The sequence below is a fragment of the Malaclemys terrapin genome, chromosome 4 (genome assembly GCF_027887155.1).
Source record: "Malaclemys terrapin pileata isolate rMalTer1 chromosome 4, rMalTer1.hap1, whole genome shotgun sequence".
In the NCBI taxonomy this organism is placed as follows: domain Eukaryota; kingdom Metazoa; phylum Chordata; order Testudines; family Emydidae; genus Malaclemys; species Malaclemys terrapin.
Genome location: NC_071508.1, coordinates 62,946,795 through 62,974,379, shown reverse-complemented (window position 1 = coordinate 62,974,379; position 27,585 = coordinate 62,946,795). Strand labels below are relative to the sequence as shown.

At 40.8% G+C, this 27,585-nt stretch overlaps 1 protein-coding gene across 9 annotated transcripts in view; it reads right to left on the bottom strand.

Moving 5' to 3' along the window:
* The window catches only part of IMMP1L (inner mitochondrial membrane peptidase subunit 1), a 71,745-nt gene that overhangs the window by 16,589 nt on the left and 27,571 nt on the right, over nt 1–27,585 (bottom strand). For 6 of the 9 annotated variants that reach the window (XM_054025949.1, XM_054025945.1, XM_054025943.1 and 3 more), the window contains 4 exons: nt 15,307–15,474; nt 15,001–15,134; nt 14,066–14,154; nt 12,635–12,761 (listed from right to left, as the gene is read on the bottom strand). In XM_054025949.1, the coding sequence (XP_053881924.1) occupies nt 12,635–12,761; nt 14,066–14,154; nt 15,001–15,105 (321 nt within the window). In that variant the 5' untranslated portion in view covers nt 15,106–15,134; nt 15,307–15,474. The remainder of the gene's footprint in view (nt 1–12,634; nt 12,762–14,065; nt 14,155–15,000; nt 15,135–15,306; nt 15,475–27,585) is intronic. The other 3 variants (XM_054025944.1, XM_054025951.1, XM_054025946.1) reach the window with 1 other exon arrangement.

The following is a 27,585-nucleotide window of genomic DNA, read 5'->3' as shown; positions in this document are numbered from 1 at the left end:
TTCAAGGGATATGTCTGTCATTCTTTTAAGCAGGTCCTGAAAGGCCTCAAAAAATCACTGTGGAGATAAAATAACCACTTCATCTGGGTGGAGGACGGGGAGATGATGTAGCCATAGCGACGGGCTGATTCTCTCATTCCTCCATAAGAGCCTCCTCCTCAGAATGAGGAGCCTACTCAAGTTCTTAGACAAACCCTTGGTTAGATGGCTGCACTGTCTTAGATTGTTCCTTAGGAGATGATTGATTCCTAGATCTGGGTCTAGATCAGTGGTCTCAAACCCGGGGCCCCACCCTGCCTGCCGGCCCTGCCCTCGTGCCGCTCCAGGAAGCGACTGGAACCTGGGGAACAGGGAGGGACATTGCTGTGTGTGTTGATGTTGCTTCAGGCACCGCCCCCAGCAGCTCCCATTGGCCGCGGTTCCCCATTCCTGGCCAATGGGAGATGCTGGGGGCGGTGCCTGAAGCAACAGCAATACACACATCCCGGAGCGGAGCGGCGCGGCGGCAGGGCAGACGGGCAGGGAGGGAGCTTGCCCTGCCCCCGGTGTGTGCCGGACCAGAGCCCGCCCCCCGAACCCCTCATGCAGCCGGACCTCCTGCCCTGAGCCCCATGCCGCACCCCTCCTGAACCCCGACCCCCTGCCGCACCCCACACCCCTCCTGCACCCCAACCCCCTTCCCTGAGCTGCCTGCCGCACCCTGCACTCCGACCCCCTGCCCTGAACCCCCTGCTGCACCCCTCCTGCACCCCAACCCACTTCCCTGAACCCCCTGCTGCACCCCTGCCGCACCCCTCACCCCAACCCACTGCCCTGAATCCCCTCCACCCCTCACCCCTGCCCTGACCCCCTGCCTCACCCCTCCTGCACCCCACACCCCAACTCCCTGCCCTGAGCCCCTGCCACACCTCACACCCCTCCTGCACCCCCTGAGGGCAGGGAGGGGGCGAAGTTGGGGTGGGGATCTCGGGGAAGGGGTTGGGAAGAGGCGGGGCAGGGGTGGGGCCTCATGGAAGGGCTGGGGTGGGGGCGGGGCGAGGGCAGCGGGAGGTGTCAGTAATGCAGCCTCGGGCCAATGTACTAGTCCTCATGTGGCCCTCGTGGTCATTTGAGTTTGAGACCCCTGGTCTAGATGAATAAGGATCCAGAGATGTTGAGTGTTCCACCCTGACCGGTAAGGCTAAAACTGCATCCCATAATGGGCAGGCATATGATGCCATAAAGGTGGAAATCAAGATGCTTGAAACCTCTCAAAAGAATGGGATCTATCACGAGAGGGGCTCCTTCTTAATCCCTTTCAGGAACGAGGCTGAGACAACAAAGAAAATCTAGGAGAAGTGTTTCTACTGTTATGAAATGATGATGATGCAAACAAGCAGATTTTCCTCCATAAATGATGCAGCTCTCTGAGGAGTTGCAACAGAACAAGGAAATCCAGACTCCAATGTCTCAGAAACATGTTGGTACTGCAGATGATAGTCATAGCAAGATTTTCATAATCTGTATCATTGGTTCTGGTATTGGAAGGGACACAGAGCAAGTAGAAACAGGAGAAACATCCAAGAGTGGAGGCTCCAGATCCAGCATAACCACTATGTCCACAGAAGTTGTAAAAGCAATCTGTGTTACCAAAGTAGCAGTGTCAGTCATAGTGGATTGTTGATGTGATACCAAAGGGAAGAGCAGGATTCCAGTTTCTGAAGTGACATGGTGCCGATCCAGTTTGGAAGGAGCTGGCTTGGAAACTTAGAATGATGAGACAGATTTTTTCTTGTCTAGTACCAGGGATGGTGACCACTGTCAAGCAACATCAGAAAATCCCTGTTACTTCCTACCACAGGCAGTAGGAGCCACTCATTGACTTGAGGAGGATGGAAGGGAAAGCTCAGCAAGCTTTTGAGAAGCAAGAGGTCTCTTAGAGGCAGAAGACCTCCTAGCTCCTAGCATAGGTTTCAAAACAGTAGACTATGCGGAGGAAGAACTTCAGAGTCTAAAACATTCCTCTCATTGACTTCATCATTAAAAACACTTTTAAACGGGCATCACAAGTTGAGCTGAGCAGAAACATTTTTCTCATCCTGCAAGCACTGAGATTTTGAAACATTTTCCCATCCTGAATCAGGACAAAAAGTCAAAACCTCAAAAAAATTTGCAAACCAAAAATCTGAAAAAAACATTCAGACTGGGTCAAACATGTTTTGTTTCAGTAATTTCAAAACTTTTTTTACTCACCCACTTATAAAATAACTTACATTTCTGAACAAAAAATGGACCATTTCATTTTGAAAATGTCAAAGTAGGTTGTTCTGACAATTCTGAAACATTTTTCAAAAATGTTTTAAACAGGAAATTCATCGAAACCATCCCTTTCCTGTGAAAAGTTTCTATGTTGATGAAATGCCCTTTTCCTATGAAAAAATGTTTTCCTGAAAAATTCCCTCTAGCTCTAGCAACAATCTGTGTACACCCATCACTCACAGACATACCTGATTCACAAACAGGGCAGATTTTAAAGCCCAGAGATAGAGACTTAGCCATGACCTGCACCATCAATACAAAGAGTGTCAGGAAAAAAATACATTTTAAAATATTTTTTTTCAAATGGGCACTAAGTAAAACATCATACTAAAAAGCAGCAACACAGAGTATCTAAAAACCCTGTCCTAATACTATTTAAGATACTAATGGGGAAGCAGACAGTGACACTGTGTAGCTCCATTAGGGTGACCAGATGTCCTGATTTTATAGGGAAAATCCCGATATTTGAGGCTTTGTCTTCTATGGGTACCTATTACCTCCCAGCCCCTCTCCTGATTTTTCACACTTGCTCTCTGGTCACCCTAAGCTCCATCTTGCTGCAACTTATGCATAGTGACGACTAGGGCTGCTCTGCCCTTTATGCCCATGCAGGGGGCATACTCAGCTGCGAAATACACTGCTGGCTAAAAGATTCCAGGCTTGCATTCATGGGGCATATACATCTATAATGGGATCTGTATGGACAAGTTCTCAAAGAAGAACTAGTGATTTGAGGTTCTTCAATTATTGAGTGCCCAATGTGGAGCACTTTAAAGAGGCCGATTGTTAGACAGTGCTGAGAACTCGATCTCTGAAACTGCTCAATGTACCAACTTGAGCACCCAAACAATGATCCTAAAATCACTAACAGCGTCTTTTGAAATTTTAGGTCTCAGCAACTAATATATTGTTTACATTAACATTAAATTATTCTCAGTGTTCATAGTAAAAGTGCTCACTGCATTTGACACAGACTATGTTTGAGACTTAACAGCTCTGAATAAGACCACTTCTCATATGTGTAAACATAATAAGGCACATTATCTTCAGAATTATGTTAGCTCTGGAGTTAGCTACAGGATGAAAGGCCCATGTCATCTCCGCAATGAACCTCACTTTAGCACAAAGTAAACATATTTCCCCCACATCAGCTAGAGTCACAGCATTAGCAGTGTTTTGTGATTGATTATCAGGGGAGTGTTGCTGAGAAATGGATTTGTATCTCAGCTTTTTATCACTATAACTTGCAAAAAGCAAGTTCCTTATTTACAGAACTTAGCTGTATTAAATGATATTATTAGGTACTACTTCTGTTTAAGTGACACAAGGGCTTAGCATATTGGTGGCTTATGATGTACAAGCTGTTTTACTCTGATGATTTCCCTTTCACTTTTTTAGTTTGTAAATAAGAGCTGCAGTAACCGAACATCTGGTACAAAAGAAATTAAAGCTAAGGTAAATGGCATTAAAACAAAGGCAAAAACAACAATAGGATATTCAGGATTTGAATTATAATCCTGGTTTACATATTAGAGTTTTACAAAAAGGAATTAGAAAATTTAAATCATGATTAGCTAGTGTTCTGTTATAACTTTAATAAAAAGTATTCCAAATTTTAATTGTTAACAAGCCATTTCCTTACTAACTCCCAAGATATAGTTTTTTGCAATTGAACTGAACAAATTACAAGATTATTTGTTTTATAATGCATTTTAATATCAGAAGAGTCACCTCAAATAAGCTCCATTTTTATACTTTACAAGTCAAACCACATTTTCTTATGATAAAGTAGCAAACAATAATCTTTACAAGGAAGTGTTTACTGAAATCATCTACTATAATAACGTATATTTATTTCTCTATGTATTTGTTAACACTTCCCTCTACCAATAAATGAAAGACAGTTACCAAACTACAGTACAGACCCATTTATGCACAAATCCGCTTAACATGCGGTAGCGCCATGCCTTCCAGTGCTACCTATTTAACACGCGAGACTCGTTAACACACGGTACAGGAACTTGCTATGTAGCGCAACAGATTTGCTCACTAACTCACTGACATAGAAATGGACAGGAAGCGCGGAGTGGAAATGTGTTATATGGCTTTACCGCCGATGGGGGGGGGAGGGGCAGCAACGTTAAAGTGCTGCAGCAGCACTTTAAGGACGGTCCTTTGCTGCAGCAGCACTTTAACGTTGCTGCCTCTTCCCGGCCCCCTCCCCCCACATCGGTGACCCTGCTGGTAGGGACCCTACCAGCAGGGCCGCCGACGGGGGCGGCAAAAAGGGCAGGGACATTAAATCGTTGCCGCGGCAGCGCTGGACTGCCAATGGGGAGGGGGGAGGAGCAGCAACGTTAAAGCGCTGCCACGGCAAAGAACCCTGCAGTGCTTTACGGTCCCTGCCCCTTTTGCCCCCCCCTCGGCCACCGATGGCTGGGTGGGGGCAAAGGGACCAGCTGCCCGGGGCCGGCGATTTAAAGGGCCCAGGGCTCTGGACACCGCTGCTGCGATAGCGGCGTCCAGAGCCCCGGGCCCTTTAAATCGCTACAGGAACCCCTGGTGGCATGGACCAGGCGGCCTGGAAGGGCTGGCTGGGGTATGCTGACCCCTAGCTCCACCCCTTCCGGGGGCCATAGCCACCCCTGCCCCATATCAGTAAGTGTCCTGAGTTACTTTCACCGCTGTGTAGCAGTAATAATGTTTTTATTAGATTACACATTTGAATGTATATTCTTGTGAAGCGCTGTTAACAGATAGGCCTGCAGTATTTGGGACGCTGTGAATGCGTATGTAATCCTAGATAATTATGCATGTATATATAGGTATCTTAAGATATTTCAGCATGGCCCTCTTAACCCACGGTCCATTAACACGAGGTCATGACGGCTTGACTCCCGACATCCGCGTGTAAATGGGTCTGTACTGTATTATTCATATTACATCCCACTGATAAGGAAAACTGCATGTTCCTAATTTCTCTAAGAGCTTATGCTTCCTTTTTAAGAGTTCTCTGAATACAGGAAATTCAGTTTCCTTTTTTATGCAAATAGGCAGAGGTTTATGCACCTGATTTAACCTATCCCTTGAAGCAAGTATGCCATTAAGACCCTTGTGTAAGAAAGCACTTAAACACACACTTAACTTTAAACAGTTGCTGAAGCTCCATTCAAGTCAATGAGACTTAGGCTATGTCTATACTATGCAGCTTTTAGCGACAGGGCTGTGTCATTACAGCCGTGTCACTAAAAGCCGCTGTTTGTTGGCTCTCCTGCCGACAAAAAGCTTCCACCCCAATGAATGGCGTTAGCGTTGTTGGCAGGAGCAACTGCACCTCCTGGATAAGGAGCTGCTCGTGAGAAGGGTCCCTGAAGAGGGACGGGGAAGGGGGGTGGAAGGGCACACAATTTGATGGAATATCCCCTGCCTACTGTGTGGAGCACCCATCGGTCTGAGGTGATACGGGACCATGAATGGTAGAAAGGGATTAGTCGGGACGAGACGGTAAGGCGGGGTGGATCCATTGTCACGTGTGGTACACCGTCATTGACTGTGCCTTCAAAAGGCTGGCTTGGCCCCTGAAGATGGCTTGGGTTGTCCTGAGCCCTAGCCAGAGGGTTGGTGCGGCCTTCTCCTGCCATTCCAATTCCTCCTTCTGGACCCGTCTTGGCAGGTCTGCTGACCGAACCACTGCTGGGGCTGCGGGTGGAAGTGTTTCCACTGCATTGAAGGAGTATAGCAGCCCAGGGATCTGAAGGTGGCTCTGGAATCTTTAAGACTGTTTAGCCTTTTGGCCATCTTCTCTGAGAAGAGAGTCTCATCCTCAAAGGCAGGTTTGGATGGTTTGCTGTACCTCATAGGAGAGGCCAGAAACCTGGAGCCACAAGCCCCTTCTCACTCCAGTAGCCATAACTGGTTGCCGCATCTGCTCCGTCAAGTGCCGCCTCAAGGGATGCTCTGGAGATCAGTCTCCTTTCCTCAACCAAATTCAGCGTGGCAGTCTGAGGGGAAGCAACTCCGTAAATTTAGCCATCACAGAGCAGGCATTGTAGAAGTACCTGCTGACGATGGCCCGCTGGTTGGATATTCGGAGTTGCAGTCCCCCCATGGAGTAAACCTTTCGCCCGTCTAATTTTTTGGCGTCCCTATTCTTGGGCGAAGGCTTTGAAATCCTTGCCTCTCCCACTGGTTAGTGGCATCCACCACCAGGGAATCAGGCTGAGGGTGGGAATAGAGGTGTTCATAGCCCTTGGAGGGCACAAAGTACCGGAGCTCATTGCACTTGGCCATAGGTAACAGCAAGGCTGGGGTCTGCCAAAGGGTATTGGTCATGTCCATGATTTTCTTTATCAGCGGTAAGGCGATACGGGCAGGGCCTCATCTGGTGAGGAGAAGGAAAGCACCAGGGGAGGATTGTTCCCTACCGTTCCCACCCAAGGGATCTCTTCACCCTGTGGGAACTGCAGAAAGTTGGCCTAGTCCCAGTGCTATGACAGGCACGGGTGTCTGTGCTGACGTTGGGCCCCACACTAGTGCCAGTGGCTAGTGGAGCACGTACGCCGGGGTTCCTGTAGGCACCATCGCAGCCAGCACCAATGATTGAGGCGGTGTCGGTGTCGAGGGTGCACTGTAGCCGCCAATTCCTCCGGTGCCGAAGTGGTCGATGTCAGTGCTGCAGTCGGTGCCAGTGTTAATGACTGAGGCACTGGCTCCAGTGCCAATCGTGGCGGAATGAACGTCGCAGATGCCACTGGTGCTGCACCCAAGCGGAACCCCTGTCTGTAACCCCAGGCTTGATGGAAAGCCCACGAAGTCCAAAAGGGCCACTGCGGTGGATTTTGCCATTGAGGAGCCCACTGCATTGGGCGGGACCGCCTATGGTGCCATGAGGAGGATCTTCTGCTCCTGCTATAGTCGGAGCGGTATGAGTCCGACTCCGAGTAGGAGAACCAGAATGGCGCTGCTCCTCTCAAGGTAGAGCATCGAGAAGCATAGAACCAACTGCGCTCCGGGATGGCAGTGCTGGAGTAGAAGGGTGCCAAGGTGATGGGGATCAGCGTGCCATCATCGCCAGCTTTCCCTTTGACTGCACGGGGTGCCGGGATGGAACCTGCAGTGCCAAGACACTCTCCTGTCTTGGTGGCGAGAACAGCACCGTGAGCCTCATTAGGTCCTTCACCACCTCGAAAGTCTCTGGGGTGGACGGAAATGGTAGGATGGGTGTGGTGAGCGAGACGGGCCCGGATTTGACTGCCTTGCTTGGGCAGGTGTCAACATGGCCCCACTCTGAGTCCCTGAGCCGTGGTCTGACTGAGGTGCCACTGGTGGCTGGTCCCTAGGTCTTGCTGAGGGAGATCAGCCTCTCTCCAACCTCTTTTTCTTCTACGCCGGCGATTGGGACAGGTGCTGAAGACTGGAATGTCCCCAAGAGGCTCCATGACGGTGCTGAGCTTCCTTGCCAGCATCTTTCTTTGGCACTGGATCCTTCAAAGATAGTGCCGGAGTGCTTCGCGCCGAAGACAGCCTGCTGGAGCAGGATCCCTGGTGCCTGGATCTGACTGAGCTCAGAGAGCTGCATCCATAAGGAGAATTTTGAGACGCTCCTCCCTCTACTGAATGGTTCTCGGTTGGAATTCCCGACAGATCTTGCAGCGGTCTTTCTGGTGATCCTCATCCAGGCACCGTAAGCAGGAGATGTGGGGGTCACTTTTTGGCATGCGCTTCGCGCAAATCTGGCAAGTCCTAAAGCCCGGGGATCGCGGCATGCCCCGATAACAAATGTGAGGGGGAATGGTAGGGGGTTGGGGGGGAACGACCCATATCTGAAACTTATAAAGAACTACTAAACAATACTAACTACTGGAAACTAACTATGTACAGGATATAAAGCACTGCTAATCCACTTTCTGAAGCAGGAGAAGAGCAAGGGGAAGTTCCAGCTACTGTCACTGGCGGTAAGAAGGAACTGAGGGGGGGTAGGGGCAGCAGGGCTCTATAATGGGCGCCATGAAGGCACGACTCCAGGGGACGCCCAGGCTGACCCTACAGTTGCTGCTAGGGGAAAAATCTTCCGGCTACTGTGCACGTGTACATGCACACACCTGACTGGAACTGACATGAACAAGCACTCAAAGAAAAATATATATACACCCACATTCTTAACAAATTTTTAATGGTGAGGTATATACTGGTGTCAAAGCCAGCCAACTCAGAAACATATTTGTGATCGGTATATTTTCAGAAAGAAATGCCCCTGTAAATCTGTTTTTCTTTCATGATAAGAGGCAAAGTGCAGCCTTGGATAGTTCACCCTTTAAAAATGGTTTTAAAAATCATTTTACTAAAACATTCTCATATCAGTATACTAAATGGAATTTTTTTTAATACAATAATAAAGCTGAGTGTTTTAAAGCATGTAGAAGTCAGGAAATCTAGAAGCTTGGAGTCCTACAGCAGTATTAAAGATCTTATTTGATCCTGTATTGAATTTGAGACTGAGGGCAACATTCAGTGACAGTGTGCTTCAGAGGGTATTGCAGTTATGTCCATAATTAAAGAAGTCATGTCAAATATAGCATTATGACGTCAGTGCAATGATCAATCAGGAGAAACTAGATTGTGAGGGGGAAAACTTTTATTTAAATACAAATATATCATAGAAAAATGCTGGCTAAGCAAATTACAGTGTCTAAAATTCTATTGTAAAATTCTCAGTGAGAAACTTTTCTAATGTTAAATAAATCACTGTTTACACGTGATGATGGGTGGACTTTAGAGTACTGGAGCAAATGGCTCTAGTGTTCATACAAATACACTGAAAAGCAAAAATAAAAATTCAGTTATGTCCAGAAATAGATGATGAATATGAATTACTCTACACAGAAATAAATGTTTCCACTTACACTAACATCTTTTTGCAATTGTAAAGCCTTTTTGATACTTTGAGTCTCTGAACATACCCCAGAATGCCACCATTCTGTGACATCAAATATCATCTGTTACAGTGAGACTTCTAGTAGTTGATGTCATAATGCTGACATTCTGGAATGTCTTCAGAGAACCAAGTAGTAGAAACAGGGAGAAAAGGATTTCATTGTGGGGCAATTCAACGCATATTTGTGGACTTTCACTCAGTTTTCATTTTAACTTTCCAGTTCATCTTTAAGATCCATAGCTGTCTGGGTTATACTGTTTGCCATTTTCAGAAAAATGCTCTCTCTCATTTGTAAAAATTTAAAATTAGCTACATATTTAACAAGGATTAACATGCCATGACCCAATTTCACTGCATCGTAACTGTTGATATTCTTTACAACTATGCATTTGTCCAAATATCTGAAATTTTGTGAATAGTCAAATTAGAATAATTTCCTGCCAGACTCAATTTATAGCTAAAAAGTAACGTCTAAATCTTAAATTCAATAATTTAAGAAAATGCCTGGGAAAAGAGAAAAGGCCATTACTATGAAAAAAATATGAATGCTGGTTTAAGATCACTAACAACACAAGTACTCTGGTGGATGGGATGGGACGGGGAGGTGTAGGAGCCTGGCAATTCATAATAGGGACATGGCTTGAGAATCTGGCAAACAAGGATGATTTTTTTTGTTTTAGTCAACTTCATTTATGATACATTTTTGATGGAATTTGTATTGAAGAAGGTAAAATACTCATTTGCAATGCTTGAACATGCCAAAGGAGAAATGAACAAGGAAGGAAAATAGACTTTTTCAAACTATAGATTCACTCTTCTGATGGGGTGCCATTTTGTGATCAGCAGCTATCTTCCTCTCTTTTCTTCCCTCCATTTCTCAAAGAAGCACTGTTTTTAAAGTGATATCAATGCCTAATAATAAAGGATCACATACCCTCCTTCCCATTTACACACAGAAGTGAATTCAAGAACAAATTTAGGGAGGGTAGTAGAACTAGATTTTAGAACACACTTAGGTTTTAGGTCTCAGGTATAGTGGTACTGATGAGCACAGAGATCACAAGCTTAGAATCTGTAATATATGCCAACAGTAACTTCTAGCCAGGGCTGGCGCTTCCACTAGGCGACCCTAGGCGGTTGCCTAGGGTGGCAGGATTTGGGGGGCGGCATTTTGCCGTCCTCAGTGGAAATTTGGTGGCAGGGGGTCCTTTCGCTCCAGGTCTTCAGCGGAAATTCAGCGACGGGTCCTTCACTCGCTCCGGGATCCGCCACTGAAGTGCCCCGAAGATGCGGAGCGGAAGGACTCCCGCCGCCGAATGCTCAGAGGAGGAGCGCTGCCGCCTAGGGCAGCAAAAACCCTGGCACTGCTCCTGCTTCTAGCTGATGCAAGCTGAACACAATTCCTACAAAAATGGATAGGAGGTCATTTCTTTCTGGCTCACAGAGTCAGCAGTTTCCTAGAAGCAACTGAAGTCTCAACTGTGATAAAGATGCTACACAGATTCTACTGGTATCAGATAGTGTCTCTACTAACTGAGTAAACTTACTATAATATCTAACCACTAGTTGGTGGACACCAGAATCAAAGAAAGGGAGGGGGGAAGGTACTAATTTGCTCAATCCTTAGTATTTCTTGCTTCGCAAGTCACTCAATGTGTCATGATTCCCCTCCAACAAACAAGCTTACAAACCGTTTAGCCAAAAAGAAGGTTAAGTGCTGCAAAGCCTGCTCCCATAAAAGGAGAAAAAGTAGTACATTTTAATAAGAATAAAAACACCATCACATTGGACTATTTATTGCGAATTATTAAAATACTGTAAGGTTATGTTAAAATTTTCCTCTGAAATGAATTTGGCAGTCTAACAAAAACAACATATATTCAACATGATTAATAGTCTTTGCTCATTAAAGAGTTTATGACTGAATGTACTGATCGTATATTCAATCATAGCCTAATACAACATACATACAATACATATGTACATAGCCTAAAACAACAAACTGAGAGGTACCAAAGTACAGTACACTTACCAGGATAAATTTTAAAAGATCAAATATATTAATGTATAATATGTAACATAAAAAGGTATTAGGTAAACTATTAACTACTTTTGAGATCTATCTTCAGTGGAAGTTGAGTTTACTAATCACTTCACAGGATCAGGCCGCTAGTCTCAGAAAACATTGTTCACTATAATTTATGGGATAAAGGAGAATGGTGTCTTACCTGTGAATTTTCTTTAGAAAACCTTCCAGGTCAGAGAGAGAGTCTTTTCAGTGAGTGTTCCTGTCTCCATGGCAACTGAAGACAGACCAAATCTTTGCTCTGAGCCCAGGCTTTGGACTGCCCCCCAAGAAGAATATTCTAGAATAATAGTATTTTTCAGCTATGGACACTAACGAGATATAAGTTTTAAAGTGCTATTCAACTCAAATTATTTACAGCAGAGCCTTGCAATGAAGTTTAAGGATTTCCTAGGAGAACATGCTAGTTGGGAAATGGTGTGAGCAATGGGGAACATTTCTTGCCCTTCTGCTTCCTGTTGCTGTCTCAGAGGGTTAAGACCAAGTGCTTTTTCAGAAAACTAAATGGAAAAAAAAATAGTAGTTTTGCAGCAAAACTCCTCAAAGCCAATGAGAAACCGGTGTGAAATTTAGTCAAAGTTCTTTTCAAAATACTGAGAAAATACTGCTATAAAAGGGAGTCCTTGAGTCTGCCATCTGTACATTTGGCGGCAGAAAATTCTGGAAAGTTCTTCCAAAAAGGCAGTTCCAAGCAAAGAACAGAGTAAAGATCTGGTCTGCCTCCAGTTGCTATAGATATGGAGGACCACCACTCAAATTATGCTGGAATGCTCAGGAACAGCGTTCCAGCCCTTTTTGGAGGAGCTGGAATAGCATTCCAGTACTTCTGACCCTGCTCCTCACTCCAGAAGGAGAAAGAAACAGCCATCTCTCCTTCTGAAGTGGGCCTGGAAGTGGAAGAGATGGAGGAGGCAGAGATAACATCTCCTTCATGCTGCCTCCTCCAACTCTTCCACTTCCAGGCGAAGTGGTGGCTCAGTAACCTGCAGCTGAGAGCCATGTTGAGGGAGTCCCCCTCGGTTCCCCCTGGTTACTGAGCCGCCATCTCTTCTTCCACAGCAGGGAGCTGGGCCTGGCAGTTCCAGCACTTCATTTTTTTAGGACTCAAGCACTATGGAAGATGCCGATTGTGAAGACTGTCTGACATACAGTTAACAAGAATGCACATTAAGAATAAAATTTCATAAGAAAAGTCAGCTACACATCATCAAAAATTATCAATATTTAAATATGAAGTAGCAGCTTCTACTTTAATAATGTTGACTGCATATTAAGTAATTCTTGATATGATTTACAAAAGAGAAAGGTATACTTACATAACTGTGACTCTTACGGAAATCTGAAGGACTGCTTATACAGACTTTGTCTCCTTCCAAGCCAATTACTCTTTTACAGATATTTGATTTGGGGTCATTTGGACTTTTTGCAATTACAATATCACCTCTGGGGGAACAAATTGTAAAGAAATGTCAGTATAGAACAATCTTTGAATGAATATATATACAACTAATAATTACATATTTTTTAATTAAATGAATATTATTTTGTGTTGAGAAACACTGCCTATAATCTCTATTTTTTCCATGACAATTCAGCTAAAAGGACCAATTATTCTATATAGGTTTTAAAAAGCACATTTGAAGAGATTGAATGTATAGTACTTGAATAACAAAAATACAGCTGATTGTCATCTGACAATGCCCTGAACAAGTAAAAACCATTTACATCAGTGTGTTTGCTGCCTAGTATACACAGATCAGCCTAGTTTCTTGTATACACACCAACCTTCTTCAAATCCTCTACAAAACCCTCTTCTTTCAGGAAACCTTCCAATGTCTATTTCTAAGAGTCTGTTATCCCCTACACTACTTCTGTTTACCCTATCATCCCTTAGTTAGAATCATAGAATATCAGGGTTGGAAGGAACCTCAGGAGGTCATCTAGTCCAATCCCCTGCTCAAAGCAGGACCAATCCCCAACTAAATCATCCCCACCAGGGCTTTGTCAAGCCTGACCTTAAAAACCTCTTAAGGAAGGAGGTTCCATCACCTCCCTAGGTAACCCATTCCAATGCTTCACTACCCTCCTAGTGAAAAAGTTTTTCCTAATATCCAACCTAAACCTCCCCCACTGCAACTTGAGACCATTACTCCTTGTTCTGCATGCGTTAGATTGTAAACTACAATAGTCAGGGAAAGGGCCTTGTTTTTTATGTGGCTAACGACCACTATGTACACATGCAGTGCTCCATAAAATAATAAGGTGGCATGGGGACAATATAATAAATGGTACTTTCATCATTTCTAGTGAGAAGCTCTCCCTTAACTTCCTGCCTGGAAACAACAATACTAGCAGCTCCACATATAGGACAAGATAAACGAAAAATAGGAAGTCTTATTCAGTGTGATGGTCGTGTGAGAAACATGGTTGGAAGGACACAAGGGATTTTCAGTCTTTTGGCCAAAATTCCAAAAGTGACATGCACGACGTCCCAGGAGAACTCTGAGTGAAGTAATCTTGTATTGTGAGACTAAAAGCAAAACTTTCAATCTGTCTTCTCTTCTAGAAATAAAGTGAAATGAGACTGGCACTTACAAAAACAAATTAAAAGAAGATGAATACAGGAAAAAAGACAAGAGACAGTTAGTTGCCATAGGAAATACATTGGAAAGGCAATAGACAGAGAGATATTCATTATCATGACAAACTTTAGAAAACTAAACATTAATCTAAACAAAGCAACATACTTCTGAATGCAATAAAAATGGCGGCTAAGATTCTCCGAAAAGACAATGTCAGAATTTTGAATTGTTGGTTCCATTGAAGGTCCAGAACACTGTAAATTAAAAAAAACAAAAACAAAAACAAAAAAACACACTATTTGCAAAATATTTTAACTTGCATAATACTTACGAGATTAAATTATTTGCAAACAAGTCACCAAAAACCTACAATTTGGGGGGAAACACTAGACTAGTTCTTTAGGTGTGGCCAAGGAATACGAGACACATTTGAAAAGGGAGTGTGTAAAGGTTCCTTTTGAGCTCCCACAACATAAGTGTTATGGAAATATCAATACATTGTGCATCAGTCTACTCTGATCTCCAGAAAGATTGCTCTATACTGCACCAGCTGCCAACAATCCCAAAAGGCCATTACAGCAGCCAAGGATCATCAGGAAGTTGTGGGGAGAATCTGCAGGGTCCTCCCGCCTTGATCCTTTCCTCGGCCATTATGAGAGGGAGTGGCAATGAAGTTGTGACAGTAGCTCTACAATATCAACTCCCACCAATTTCTGGGGTGCCAGGTTTACTAGGTTTAGTGCTGGTAGCGCTAAGAGCAGGACTGGGAAAAAATGCTTTTTTAAAGAGCTATTTGTGGTCCCAACTTTCTGCAAGGTGCTCAATGCCTTTAACTGTCATTGGCTTCAGTAGAACTTGAGGAGCTAAGTACTTTGCAATATTAGGCCTGTAATGAGGCCAACTCCTGCAGCCAGGAAGTGGTTGTTCAGTTAATCCAAAACAAAAACCAAACAAACAAAACTGGACACTAATAGACTTAGAAGCTGTATCCGCAGAAATGAAGTATGATGTTAAAATGCTGATACTACTAAAACTTTTCACTATTATAATAAAGTTCTGATTAAACCCATTATCCTTATTAGCATGAAAACATAAATTACCACAACAATTCCTCCAAGGTACTCAAAGGCACAGTGTGCTATGCATCCATACTGAATGGTATACCCCAGAAGTCGAAAGGTTTTTCCCATGACATCTCGAAGCATAGCACAGTGTTACTGTTGTGCAGCTGGCCCTAAAGGATATTAATAAAAGGTACATAATTAGTCAATAAACTTTAAAAAAAAAAAAACATGCTGTATTTGCTCAATGTGTTCTATTTTTAAAAAGGAAGCCATATGTAATATTTCCAAATTAATGAGAAGACAAAGAGCAAATTATTAGAAATAATGGAAATATTAACTCACTGAGATGAACAGCACTTGTGGTTTCGAATAGTGTGCTGTTTGAGCTATAATCCCAACAGTGCATGGATAATACACAGCTCTATGACTATTTCACTCGATGAAGAAAGTGCAGTTGACTGATATGCCCAGCATATAACTGAAATGGTCGGGATGAGAACTAGTGGGAAGCTGAAATAAGGGAAAGCTGGTTAGGCATGGGGAAGTAATAGCTGGAAATGGCAGAGAATTTCTGCTCCCTGGCCTGCGGCTTTTGTTACACAAGATTGCAGCTAAAGTTTCTTGCTGGCTGTCTAGATACCACTGGTTAAAAGTATACTTTCTATCTGTACTTAACTGGAAGGTTGTGATCATTCCGTTTAGATGTGGAACTTGGCACAGTTATTTTTTGCCTCTCTCGCCTGAATACTGGACTTCAGCAAAGCACTTTATTGGGGGCTACACCTGAAAACCATTTGTAAACTTCAGCTGGTGCAGAAGTGGCAGCCCACAGGGAACATATTACATCTGACCCAAGAGGCAGCCATGATGCAATTCAAAGTATTGGTTCTGATCTAAAAAGCCTTAGTGATTTGAGTTCTGCATAAGCTAAAGACCAGCTCTCTTTTCACATACTACCCCAGCTAAAAGATTTGAGAATACAGTATTTCTTGTTTTATGTCTGGGGTAGAATGGACTCACTGCCAAAGACTGCAGAGGAGAAGCACATAGAAAGGGCAGTTTCAGCTATCATTTTTCTGGGAAGGAGTTTTTGTTTTGTTCTACTCTGGTCCATGTTCAGAAGCTCTATTGAGACCTGGATGTAAGATGGTGCCTCAGCAGAGACAAACCATCTTCTTTCAGTGAGAACTGGAGAAGCCTGCAAGTCAGGAGAGGAGGTGGTGGTACTGGGCATAAAATCTCTCCTTCTGGATTGGCTGTCACTTGGATTACTAGATGAGGACTCACCAGTTATCCATATAGGTGGCATCCACCACATAGAATGAATTTAGGAGGTAAGAGAGTACCACTGTATCAGAGAGGGAATATATCAGGGGTCTCAAACACACGGCCCACGGGCCGCATGCAGCCCACGGAGTTATTTCCTGCAGCCCACCATAGCTGCTGACTCCACCAGCAGCCAAGCTCCCCTCGCCCCCCGCCCCCTCTCCTCCCCAGCGTACCACGTCCCCGCTCCTCTGCCTACCTCCCAGTGCTTCCTGCCACCAAACAGCTGTTTGGCAGCACTTAGGACTTTCCAAGAGGGAGGGGGGAGGAGCGGGGATGCGGCGCACTCAGGGGAGGAGGAAGAGAAGAGGCAGGGACGGGATTTGGGATGGGGGCGGGGAAGGGGTGGGGCCTCATGGACTAGACAAGCAGTCTGAGGTATGAAGTTCAGCATGTATGATTCTTTGCTATGAGTAGTTGGGAAGAATGTTTGTTAAAAGTGGCAACATAATTTTGTATGAATAGTTACTTTAAAAAGTTCCTGTCATTACAGCTATGTTGACAGACTGTTATATCATCATCAGTGTTACTGACCACATAAGGAATAGTTACAGGTGTTTATATTTTATTAAAACCCCTCTTCACATTACAGTTTTTAAAAAGTTACTACTTTGACTTTTAATAGCATACTATATTACTCTTCTATATTACTCTCCTTTTCTTCATGTTTGACTACACTTTTCTATCATTGTATGAAAAGATTTCAGTGATGCGGACCTCGGGCCAATGTACTAGTCCTCATCGGGCCCTCGTGGTGATTTGAGTTTGAGATCCCTGGGATATATTTATTCACTTTATTAAAATTAGTGGTGTGTTATAAGTGGTATTTTTCACAATCCAGCAAAGCATTTAAGCACATGCTTAAATTCAATTCTTTATTGAATCAGGACCTAACAGCTAACTTTCACTATAAAATGCTTATTTCTCAGCTAAAATGAACTTTATGTTGGCTACCATGAAATATTTTCTACCACCTTACTAAAGGACATCTGTGTCTTGTGTAACTTCTTAGGGCTCTGTCCTACAAGGTGCTGAATATCTCTTGAGAAGTAATTGGTGCCCTCAGATCTGAAGTCAAAACAAGAGTTCAGAACTTTAGACTGTAAGCTCTTTGAAACAGGGAATGGGTCTGATTTTATGTTTTAAAAGCAGTCTGTAAGATTATGATAGTATATTAACATAATACTGATGTGATATTTTAATCAAATAAAAAGATTGTGTCTTAACCACAGTTCTTTTTCATATGCTGGTATTACATTTTAGTTTTAATAAGGAACACTTCACAACCACAAAGAGAATTGTTTTTGTTAGCAATGACAAAGATTTATAGCCCAGTTCACCACAGGAGTTATACTGGCAGAAAATTGCAGTAATGCAGTGGTCAATCTGTCCTTTAAAGGTGACTTCAGTGGGTACACTGCACTGCAAAATACCACTGGTGGCAGCAGGTCTCAGATCCTGGGTCTATAGACTCTGAAACCTAGCAAGGGGGACAGATCTCAGATTCTGAGCTCCAGTCCAAGTGTGAATGCCTACGCTGTTACTTTCAGTACCGTAGTGCAACCCCAAGTCTGTAAGCCTAGGCTCTGAGACTCACTGCCACAGTTTTGTTTTTGTTTTTTGCAGTGTACATATACCCAGAAGGACCATTCACATGAGTAAGGGTTTCCCTGACCAGACCTAATATGAGGGAGAATGCATCAGTCTCACTGGAAAAAAGCACCCCACACTTGTTAATAGAGGCTTTATTTAGACACCAGGAAAATAATAAAATTGTGGATATGAAAAAAATTGAGAATCCTGAAGTTTTGGGGTGTGTCCATATTTTTGGTGCATTGTTCAATACAGTATTATCTAAATTCTAAGTTTTCCAGAGTTCCTATTTAAGTAAATAAGAAAGCCTATTATGATTAACACCTTAAATTTCTATAATTCTAGTTTACCAAAATACAGACAATGCTATTTAAACAGATATTCTGCTGCTCTGTTGACCCAGCCTTTCAAGAAAATTCTAGTCAAACAACTTTTAAGCCTAATTAGAAACACTGAAATGTAATTACGATAACATGTACATTTCTTTCCCACCCCACTCTTCCCAAAATTATCAAGGAAACAGATTTAAAAATATTAAGTTAATACAGCATGAAAGTTCCACAGGTAAATTTATTTAAAACAAACAAACAAGAAATAGAGGCTTCTACAGGAACATTAACTCAACAAAACTCCACATTTTGGATGAAATCCTGGCCCTTTAAAGACAATGGGAGTTTTACCATTGACTCAATCAGGCCAGTATTTCTCTCCCTCTGCTCCATGTTTGATAAAATAAAGAAAAAAAAATATTATCTATCTGCATTCGGGCTTAGTTAATACTGATGTATAAATCTTCACTTCTGTATTTTATGACACTTAATTTTAAATGGGGAAATTTAGGATTACATTAACATAGGGTTAAACACTTTGTATTTTATTTGAGCAAAACTCCCATAGAAATAAATGGGAGTTTTACTTGAATAAAGATAGAACTAAAGCCTAGATTTGCTTTGTATTTAGTATTTACCTGTAAAGATACATAAAAAGCAGAATAACGTCTACAAAAATATTTCTGACAATTTTTTTCTTGTAGTTTCTTATTCCAAAAGCATTTGTTTAACACCTTTCATATCAAAGATCACCATCATGGTAAACTTAAATGAGCAATGATTTAGTATACTTAATTTAGCCACGTAAAAAAATTCACAACAGTGGAACAGAATGTAACCAAAAAGATTTCAGTCATATGGTGAAATTACCAACAAAAACTTTTTCACAACTAGTGGCTAAGACAGTGTATAAAAGGGTAGAAATTCTCTAATTTATAAAGGAATCAAATCATGATAAACCTTGTAGATCATCAAGCAAAATCTTAACATTAATAATTTGCCTAATTTGGTGCATGTAATGTCTGGAACACAGTATGAGCCGAAGACCTTATATAAACTGATACTTGAACAACTCCATTTTGAACTAATTGCAATTTTATTAAGAGTCATTCTGGAGACCCAGAAAGGTGACTTGGCTTTAATCAACCTAGAATATTTAAAAGTATGTACTAAAGCCTTGATTCCATAGAGAGAAAGGCTGTTAGCCTAGAAATGTTTTTAAGGTGATAAAAGGAAGACTGAGTGGTGGCAAATCGATTAGAGTCATATGACAAGTGTGAATTAATAACCACAACATTTCTAGCAAAAGTTGCAATAGCAATATTTATCTCCTACAATAATTGCTAGAGAGGCTGCCTCAGCCAGAAGTCATCATAAAAGCCTAACAAAAATACCCCAGTGTTATCAGACTGATCTAATTCTGAAACATCATGTTAATATATGATTATATTAATACAGCAGAAAGACCTCAGCCACTTGTGGATGGTCCACAATAAACAACAGGTAAATCTTAATTTTATAAATTAAAGAATTTTTGGTTGCACTACATTAAATATAAAAATATTTAACTTTAACACTGTGGGAAACAGAAGCACACAATAGTGATAAGAGCAAAAGCAGGAGAGTAAAAAAGAGCCAATGTGTTGTGCCCCCTTCCTGATTGATAAATGATGTAGAATTTATTTTCAAAAGGGACTGGTAGAGAAAGACTTCTCATTAAGAAAACGTGGGTCTCTTGCACAGAAACACAAAGTTCTTCTGTGGGGCTACTGGCTGGGCTAGCAACTTCCAATAATTAAAAATCACAAGTGTCACTTCTCTGATCTGAGAAGAAACTTGTTTTTATTTCACCAAGCTATTACATACTTGGTAGTGTACCATACCAAGCACATGCCATAAATTTATTCTCAAAGCTTGTAAAGAACATACCTACTGAACTCCATCATCCCCTGGCTAACTCTGAATTGACCAGCAACACTTTCTAAAGTTTTCAAGGAAATAAAGAATCTGGAAAAATGGCAATTGCTCTACCTACTGCTGCAACAGCCATTGTAAAATTGCCCCCAACCAAGGGAAATGTACAGCAAGCCAAGAGGTCACAAGTTCTGTTCCCAGTTCTTTTACTGACTGGCCTTAATAATTCTCTGCACTTCACAAGATTTAAGTAAAGTCTCACTCCACTACCCCCCGGAAGAAGAGAGAGATTATTACTCCTATTTCACATACAGTGTAAGAGAGGAACAGTGAATTATAGTGAAATATTCAGGATATAGGATATTCTTTACAAAGATGCAAAAATCACTTAACTGCTATAAGTATTTAAGATAATTTATGTCACAACAGTGGTAATATAGTTCAGACATAGTTATACATAGGTTTTTACAATTAATGGGATAATTTCAGAGAGTTCCCTTCACTATTTTAGTCAGTAGTATATTAATTAATGAATATCAAAATAATTAAAATCCCCAAACAAATTTTTCAGTTTAAACAGTAAGACTTCAATGAAATCTTATTTCATTTGTATACGATACATTTACGGCATAGTCCAATCAACTACAAAAACTTATGGTTCATTAACTTCTTTAAAATAAAACGGTGGCACTAACACTACTATTGTTGTGCTCTTGCACATTAGTAAGATCACATAATGTACATTTCCCTGGAAAAAATCATTCATCAGCACACTTAAATAGCATTTTATTAATTATAAAAAGATTAATATCTTAGCATCTTCAGGTGCCATATTAGTCAAATAGTTCATTTCAATACATTGTCTTGAAAGCAGGCAACTACAGCAGATGTAAACATAAAAGCAATATTCATGATTAAAACCAAATTTATTTAAACATTCAAGACAGAGACCCATTGACAGCTTAATGCATTTGCTGTATAAACATCCTTATCACATAAATATTAGCATAAAATACTGTTAATATTTTATGACTAATTCCAGATATTGCTATGTACTTATTGCAGAACTCTGACTCTTAGTTTTTAAGAAAAAAAAGAGGTTGATGGAAAAAGTTACACATCCATATTAAATTGTATTCTACACAATAAATATTTTATAAGAACAGCATAGTTTATATTCTGCAGCAAAGAAAACAAAATGCAATTACTAATATCTTCTGCTCATTTTTCTTACATATTCTATGCCTTTGTCACCTGTCTTTTTTGTTTATAAAATTAATCACAGCTAGCAGGAAAGAAATCACTTTGAGCTTCATGAATGACATCCAAGAGATGGGAAAGGATTAGTTCTCAGTTGCTGCCAGTTATAACACCAGGTGGCTTTTTCTGCAGTGAAGGTGTTACCGATAATCCCATTACATTGGTACTAAATCTTGCAGACATCAAAATTATCACCAAGGTTCCTTTTCATCCCATCCTTTCCAAATGACTGGAAGTCGCTTCACCTGAAAGAAGTCAAATCCACATGCAGCTGCTGTTTTAGCAGCCAGCGGACTCCCTGAGAATGCCAATTGTGATCCAATTTCGCTGTGCTGGTGGCCCCCTATTCCCTGTCCAATAATACATCTGTTAAAAAATCCTACAGCTACAAATCAAGTTTAATCCTACCAGGGACCTCATGTTGGTCTTGTCTTCCAAAAAGGCAGCAGGTTCTGCTGTCTATCTCTGCTAGTGTCTGGGGAATACCCTTTAAATCCCAACCCTACTTAGAAGAATAAGCTAAGGATCACAAAACATGACCTCAAAAACCCTGATATGACTATATTCTGACCCAGAGGCATTCATTCTAGGTGAAGATTAGAACTTTGCATAATAAGATTACACAGCAAGTGAATGATATCAAGGGACTATCCATATGCAGCCGCCTGGTTTTCTATAGACAGCCTGTGCTCTGCAATATGCAGTACAGACGAAACAGAGCTTGGTCTTTCTAGCTGAAATAAAATAGATTCACATAAATTAGTTGGCCATTTCCAGATTCCTAAATCCCCTATTACATCTTTTATTGACAGCTCCTGTGAGGATAGCACAAATGTTATTCCCTTTTTATTCTTTGCTTCTGTAACTGTCACACTCTAAGTGAAAACTACATAGATTATGTCTAGAAATTAACATCTTGTTTGCTATAATCTTGGATTACAATTGCCTATGTACACAATAAAATTAGGAAATCAACATCTCCCTATAACCAATGGCATTATGTAAAACAAATGTTTAACATTTTGTGCCAATACTTTAAATACAGAAAGCACATAAAGCAGCAGCCAATAAAACACAGTTAAATTAAATATAATTTCCCTAAAACAGGCTTTATGGATTACAGTACAAATGTTTGATCATATTTTTATGATTCAAAAAAATCTATATATTCTCCTTCTATTGTAAATGAATCATACACTACTTATTGATTGAGATAAATTATCAAATATTCCTGAATACAAAGAATGCTACCCATCTTTCTTCTCAGGGTATGTCTATACTACAGGCACTACAGTGGCACAACTGCAACGCTGTAACTATGCTGCTGTAGTTCTTGTAGTGTAGATACTTACTCCAGCAACGAGTGTTTTTCTGTTCTACTCCCTAGAGCTATGTCAATGGTATCTATAACAGGGCTTAGGTCAGCTTAACTACATCTCTTAAGGGTGTGAATTATTCAGAGGGATGTAGCTAGGTTGACCTAAGCTTTAGGTGTGTAGGCCAGGTATAGTGTAACATCACAACTCACATCAGTGATTTTTCACAAAAGTTACACTAGACTTTTTTTAAAATGTAGGTTCATTAACGAAAACAGAAGGAAAATTTAACTATTAATTACGGTACATTCAGGTCAAGTGTTTATCCACATTCTGGCTATCATTTTAATTTGTGTAAAAACTCTTTTTCATACTCAGGTTCCTGTAGGAGATCCTAATGTTACATGATCAAGAAGAGCTGGGAAAACTGAAAGTAGTGCATCACATTTAATAGGAAAATATGTCCTATATAAAATATGGATACTTTTTTTAAAACTTATCACTCATCAAATTAAAGAGAACACCTAGAATACCTTGTTACATAGAAGAGCTGTACTGTTTAGTTACTCCTTCCAAGAATAAGAGAGAGAAATGGATTTTTCTCCCATTCCACTGATTTCTTTAGTAAGCAAGATTACAAAATAATGAGCAGGCAGTCCTCTCTCACAGAAGAGCCCACTAGAGAAGACCAAGGGATGGAAAACTGATATTCTCTTCATTAAGTTTTCAACAGGTCTTTCCAATGAGGTAGGGGACATGGTTTGACTCTACTGTATTTCAAATCCAGATGCATACAGGGTTCAGCCCTCAAAACTTGCAGATCTTGTTGGATTTGCTGTCTGTTACTCTTCATCAACTCTTTCACCCTTCCTTGCAGCACAACTCCATCCTCAGGTGACTTCAAGAAGTCTAACCCTGCAAGCCCTTACTCATTTAAAGCAATCCTTTGGAGTGGATGGAACTACCCATATGAATAAGGACTACTGGCTCACATGAGAATGGATCTGATCTTACAAACCTTGCATCATCATATTAAGATTTCAGTATTTAGAACAATTCTCATTGACTGCCTTCTAGGGGTAAAATAGGATCCCCAAACAACCCCACTCCACCACATACAGCATTGCACTAATGACTATGTATATTCCAGAGATTGTGTCTCCCTCCATAATACTATATATTGGACTGTGTTGAAGATAGGGTATTCACTTGATTGACCAGAGGTCTGATCATTCATGGCAAGTTAGGGAGCTCAGTGCTACTGAACTATTTGCTTAGAAGTAAACTGCAAAATGTCAGGCTAAGGACCCTAAAGATGCTGGGAAACAAACAATGTGGCCCATTCCCCAATGACATTACTGAAGGCCTCCATTTGTATAAAGACTAAGATAGCATATTATGGTCACACAGTGGCAAGTTTCAACTACCTACCCTACTACTGTAATTACCGTATCTCTAGTCCAGCTTTCAGTAAGTGCACTTTCTAGAGGTGAGAGAGAGTATTTAGGGTAAAAATTTTAAAGGCATCTAAGTGACTTAGGCCCCTAAGCCCCATTTTTCAAAAGTGACTTAGGCCCTAGAAAGTCTATGGGACTATGGAACCTAAATCATAGACTTCAAAGGGCCTAAGACACTCAGCGTTAGGTACTTTTGAAAATTTCACCCTGGATTTATTCTCCCCATTGGACTAAAACACAATACTTCATAGTCACCATCACGAAAACCAACTGGATAGAAGAAACTTTGAGTGCTTTAGCAGATTTAGTTTTAGCTCAAACACTGGCCTGACTAAAATCATCAGTGGAGTGAGGTGGTTCAGAACTTTAATGTACTCTACATTTAAAAACAAAATTAAAAATATTAAGATGAGGAGTAAATGAGTGCTAAGTTGGGAGTGGCTACTAAACATAGTTTTAAAATCAAATCAAACATAGACAAGACTGACCTCAGCATTTCCTGAAAAATATAGGAATCTCAAAATGAAATATTGGGGTATAGCAACAGGGACTTAATGAATGACTCTTTAATGTTCTTTACCTGTGTTTTTCTCAGTTAACTATAGTTTCATTTAATAAAGCAAAAATGTATATTCTTGCTATAAAAAGCCAAATGCTAACAGGTAAAATGAAGGGTGAAATTCTAGCCCCATGATGACCAGATGTCTCGATTTTATAGGGACAGTCCCGATTTTAGGGGCTTTTTCTTATATAGGCGCCTATTATTCCCCACCCCCATCCCGACTTTTTACACTAAGCCCCACTGTGATCAAAATATTTGCATTTTATCTGCAAAAAGTAACCTAAATAACAAGATGGATGCAAATAAAGCATACAATACTGCTACTTTCCTACATAAACTTTAACAGCTTTCCCAAAGAGCCTTTTTTGCTATTAAGCTTTCAATATATAAAAACAGACATATGTTCATGGATTCTGATCATGCAATTAATTCTTCATAGTGCAACTTTTACAATAAATGCCACACTTAACTGCTTTGTGTTTATATAAGAAGAAAGAATTAAAAACAATATTTTATCACGTGGCTGCAAATTTTCATAATAGTGTTATTTCTGTTTTTTATTATATAAACTCAAATTCTGTAAGTTCTTCTCTACTTATGGATACAGGTATTAAAAAAAAGTACTTTCCAAACATCAATAGATGAGTGCAATGATATTCAGTCTAAGTTAATCCCCAGACATCGAAATCTATGAATAAAAATTCATCAGTTTTAAATACACTGAGCCTATTAAGCAAGAACAAAAGCATATGCACAAAAGAGCTTTTAATATATTTCAAAGCCCACAAGAGCCATGGTCTCATTAAAATTATAAATTACACAAACATGGAATGAAGATTCAAACTGCAGTGCAGCTAAGCAGATTACAGAAAACCCCGCGTTCCATATGATAACACACCATGGCCCTCCCAGATGGGGACTTGGAACAAAAAGGCCATCACTGCAGCTAGGGAAAACCTCCTTGTGATCTCTGGTTTCTGTTCAGCAGATGACAGCCAAATAATATGTTGATTATTCTGTTTGTGCTGCTAAGCTTGTAAGATGGAATAAAAGCGATATGATCTATTGTGAACTCAATGCTAATGTGTTGCTCCACTCATAAATAATATACTGAATTTATTTTGAAACTCTCTTTTTATCTGAGTTTCAGTTTTTAAATGCATGAACTAAAATAAAAGCCAGCATAAACTATTATTTAATTTGATGTTTTTCAAGTAAAAAATGCAGCTGACACAATAATAGGTGAGAAAACTGACTACTTAGTGAATCAAATGCGGTACAGGCACCTTTCTCAAAATTTAGCACAATGATTAGAAGGGTCCTGCTCTGCAAGGTGCTGAGTACCCGCAACTCTTATACATTTCAGTGGAAAAGGAGAACACTTAGCAGCTTGCAAGATATGTGCTTGTATTTTACTGTAGGAAATTACTCAAATTCCAAAATTCAAGTTATGTCAAATAGTTAATACATGCAATATTAGACATCCTATTACTGCAAAACACTTATACCTTTAATCTTATATACATCCTTCGCTGCAATTTTTACATACAGAATAGTACTAACACTATTCTAGTGTTACACTATACTAGTGTCATATTCACAGTAGGATACAACCAGCCTTGTATAAAGTACAGAAATGTGTCAGTGATTATCTTGTCTCTTCCGAGTTTACAATCATGGATTGCTCCAAAGTGGACTATTTAGCTTGCTATATTTTATGCTCACAATAAATTATACTTTTAAAATCTTTTTTAGGGAGGAGGAAGAGTAGTGGTTGGCTGCGTAAGATTTCTGCCCATCTAAGGATCCCACGTGCACATTCCCAGTTCACCAGCCACTACACCACTAACCCAATTACAAATTGAGAGGAACTGTACATCGATAGGGCTCTGCATGTCATATTTAACATGGAGACTTCACAAAAATCTAGGATGGGACCATAAAGGAAAAGCTGAAATACTACAGGAGAATTTTTTAAACAGCCTGAAGTATAAAGTATATATTATACAGCCAAACACAGGTTGTCTAATAAAAATGGAGTAGGCATTCGCTCCCTCAGGCCTCTTGAACTTAGGATATTCTGAACTTTATTTTAAACCTATTTACCCCTTGAATTTGTAAAAACCAAATGAAAACATATCACATGTATGGCTGTTGGAGCCTGAAAAAAGGTTACCGTAATTCATTTAATTTAGTAACTTTGCCTGAAAAAACAAACAAACAGACCATTTAGAAAAAAACAACTCTAAAAACAAACTGTGTACATGCCAGAGGGGTCTACAATCCCCCTACAGGGGTTTATTGTTTCTGAATGTAATGTCTTTTATGCCCAAGATGTTAAAAATCTGGTTTGCAGAATAGGCCCAGTGGTCTGGCAACAGCATAAAAATGTCAAGTCCAGAAGCTGCCTCTTACTTCCAAGTCTGCTGGAGCCTCAGTTCATCAAGGAGGGATGATGGAAGCTTGTTGCTCAAGAACTTCTGCCAAACGATTTTCATAACAATACAAAAATCTGTCTGAGGGCAGGTCATTGCCTTTCTCCTCTTGATCAGAAAATGGTCCTTATAAACATAATCTCCCTTTCAAAGAGGGAATGCAAGTACGGAAAATATGATGATCTCAGAATGAAGTGTTTGCAAAGTTTTAGACAAATAAGAATTTATCCCTCCAGTGCTGAAAAGAAGTGCCCCACTACAACAAAAAGGCAAACAGATAAAAAACAAATGAAGGACCTTTGATGACATTTTGTGGTTGCCAGTATACAAGTTAAGCAAGTTTTTCCAATCACATCACCTGTCCCATCTGAAAAGAGAGGTAACAATCTAGCCATCAGTACACAGGAACTCCTGAATTCTCCCAGCTCT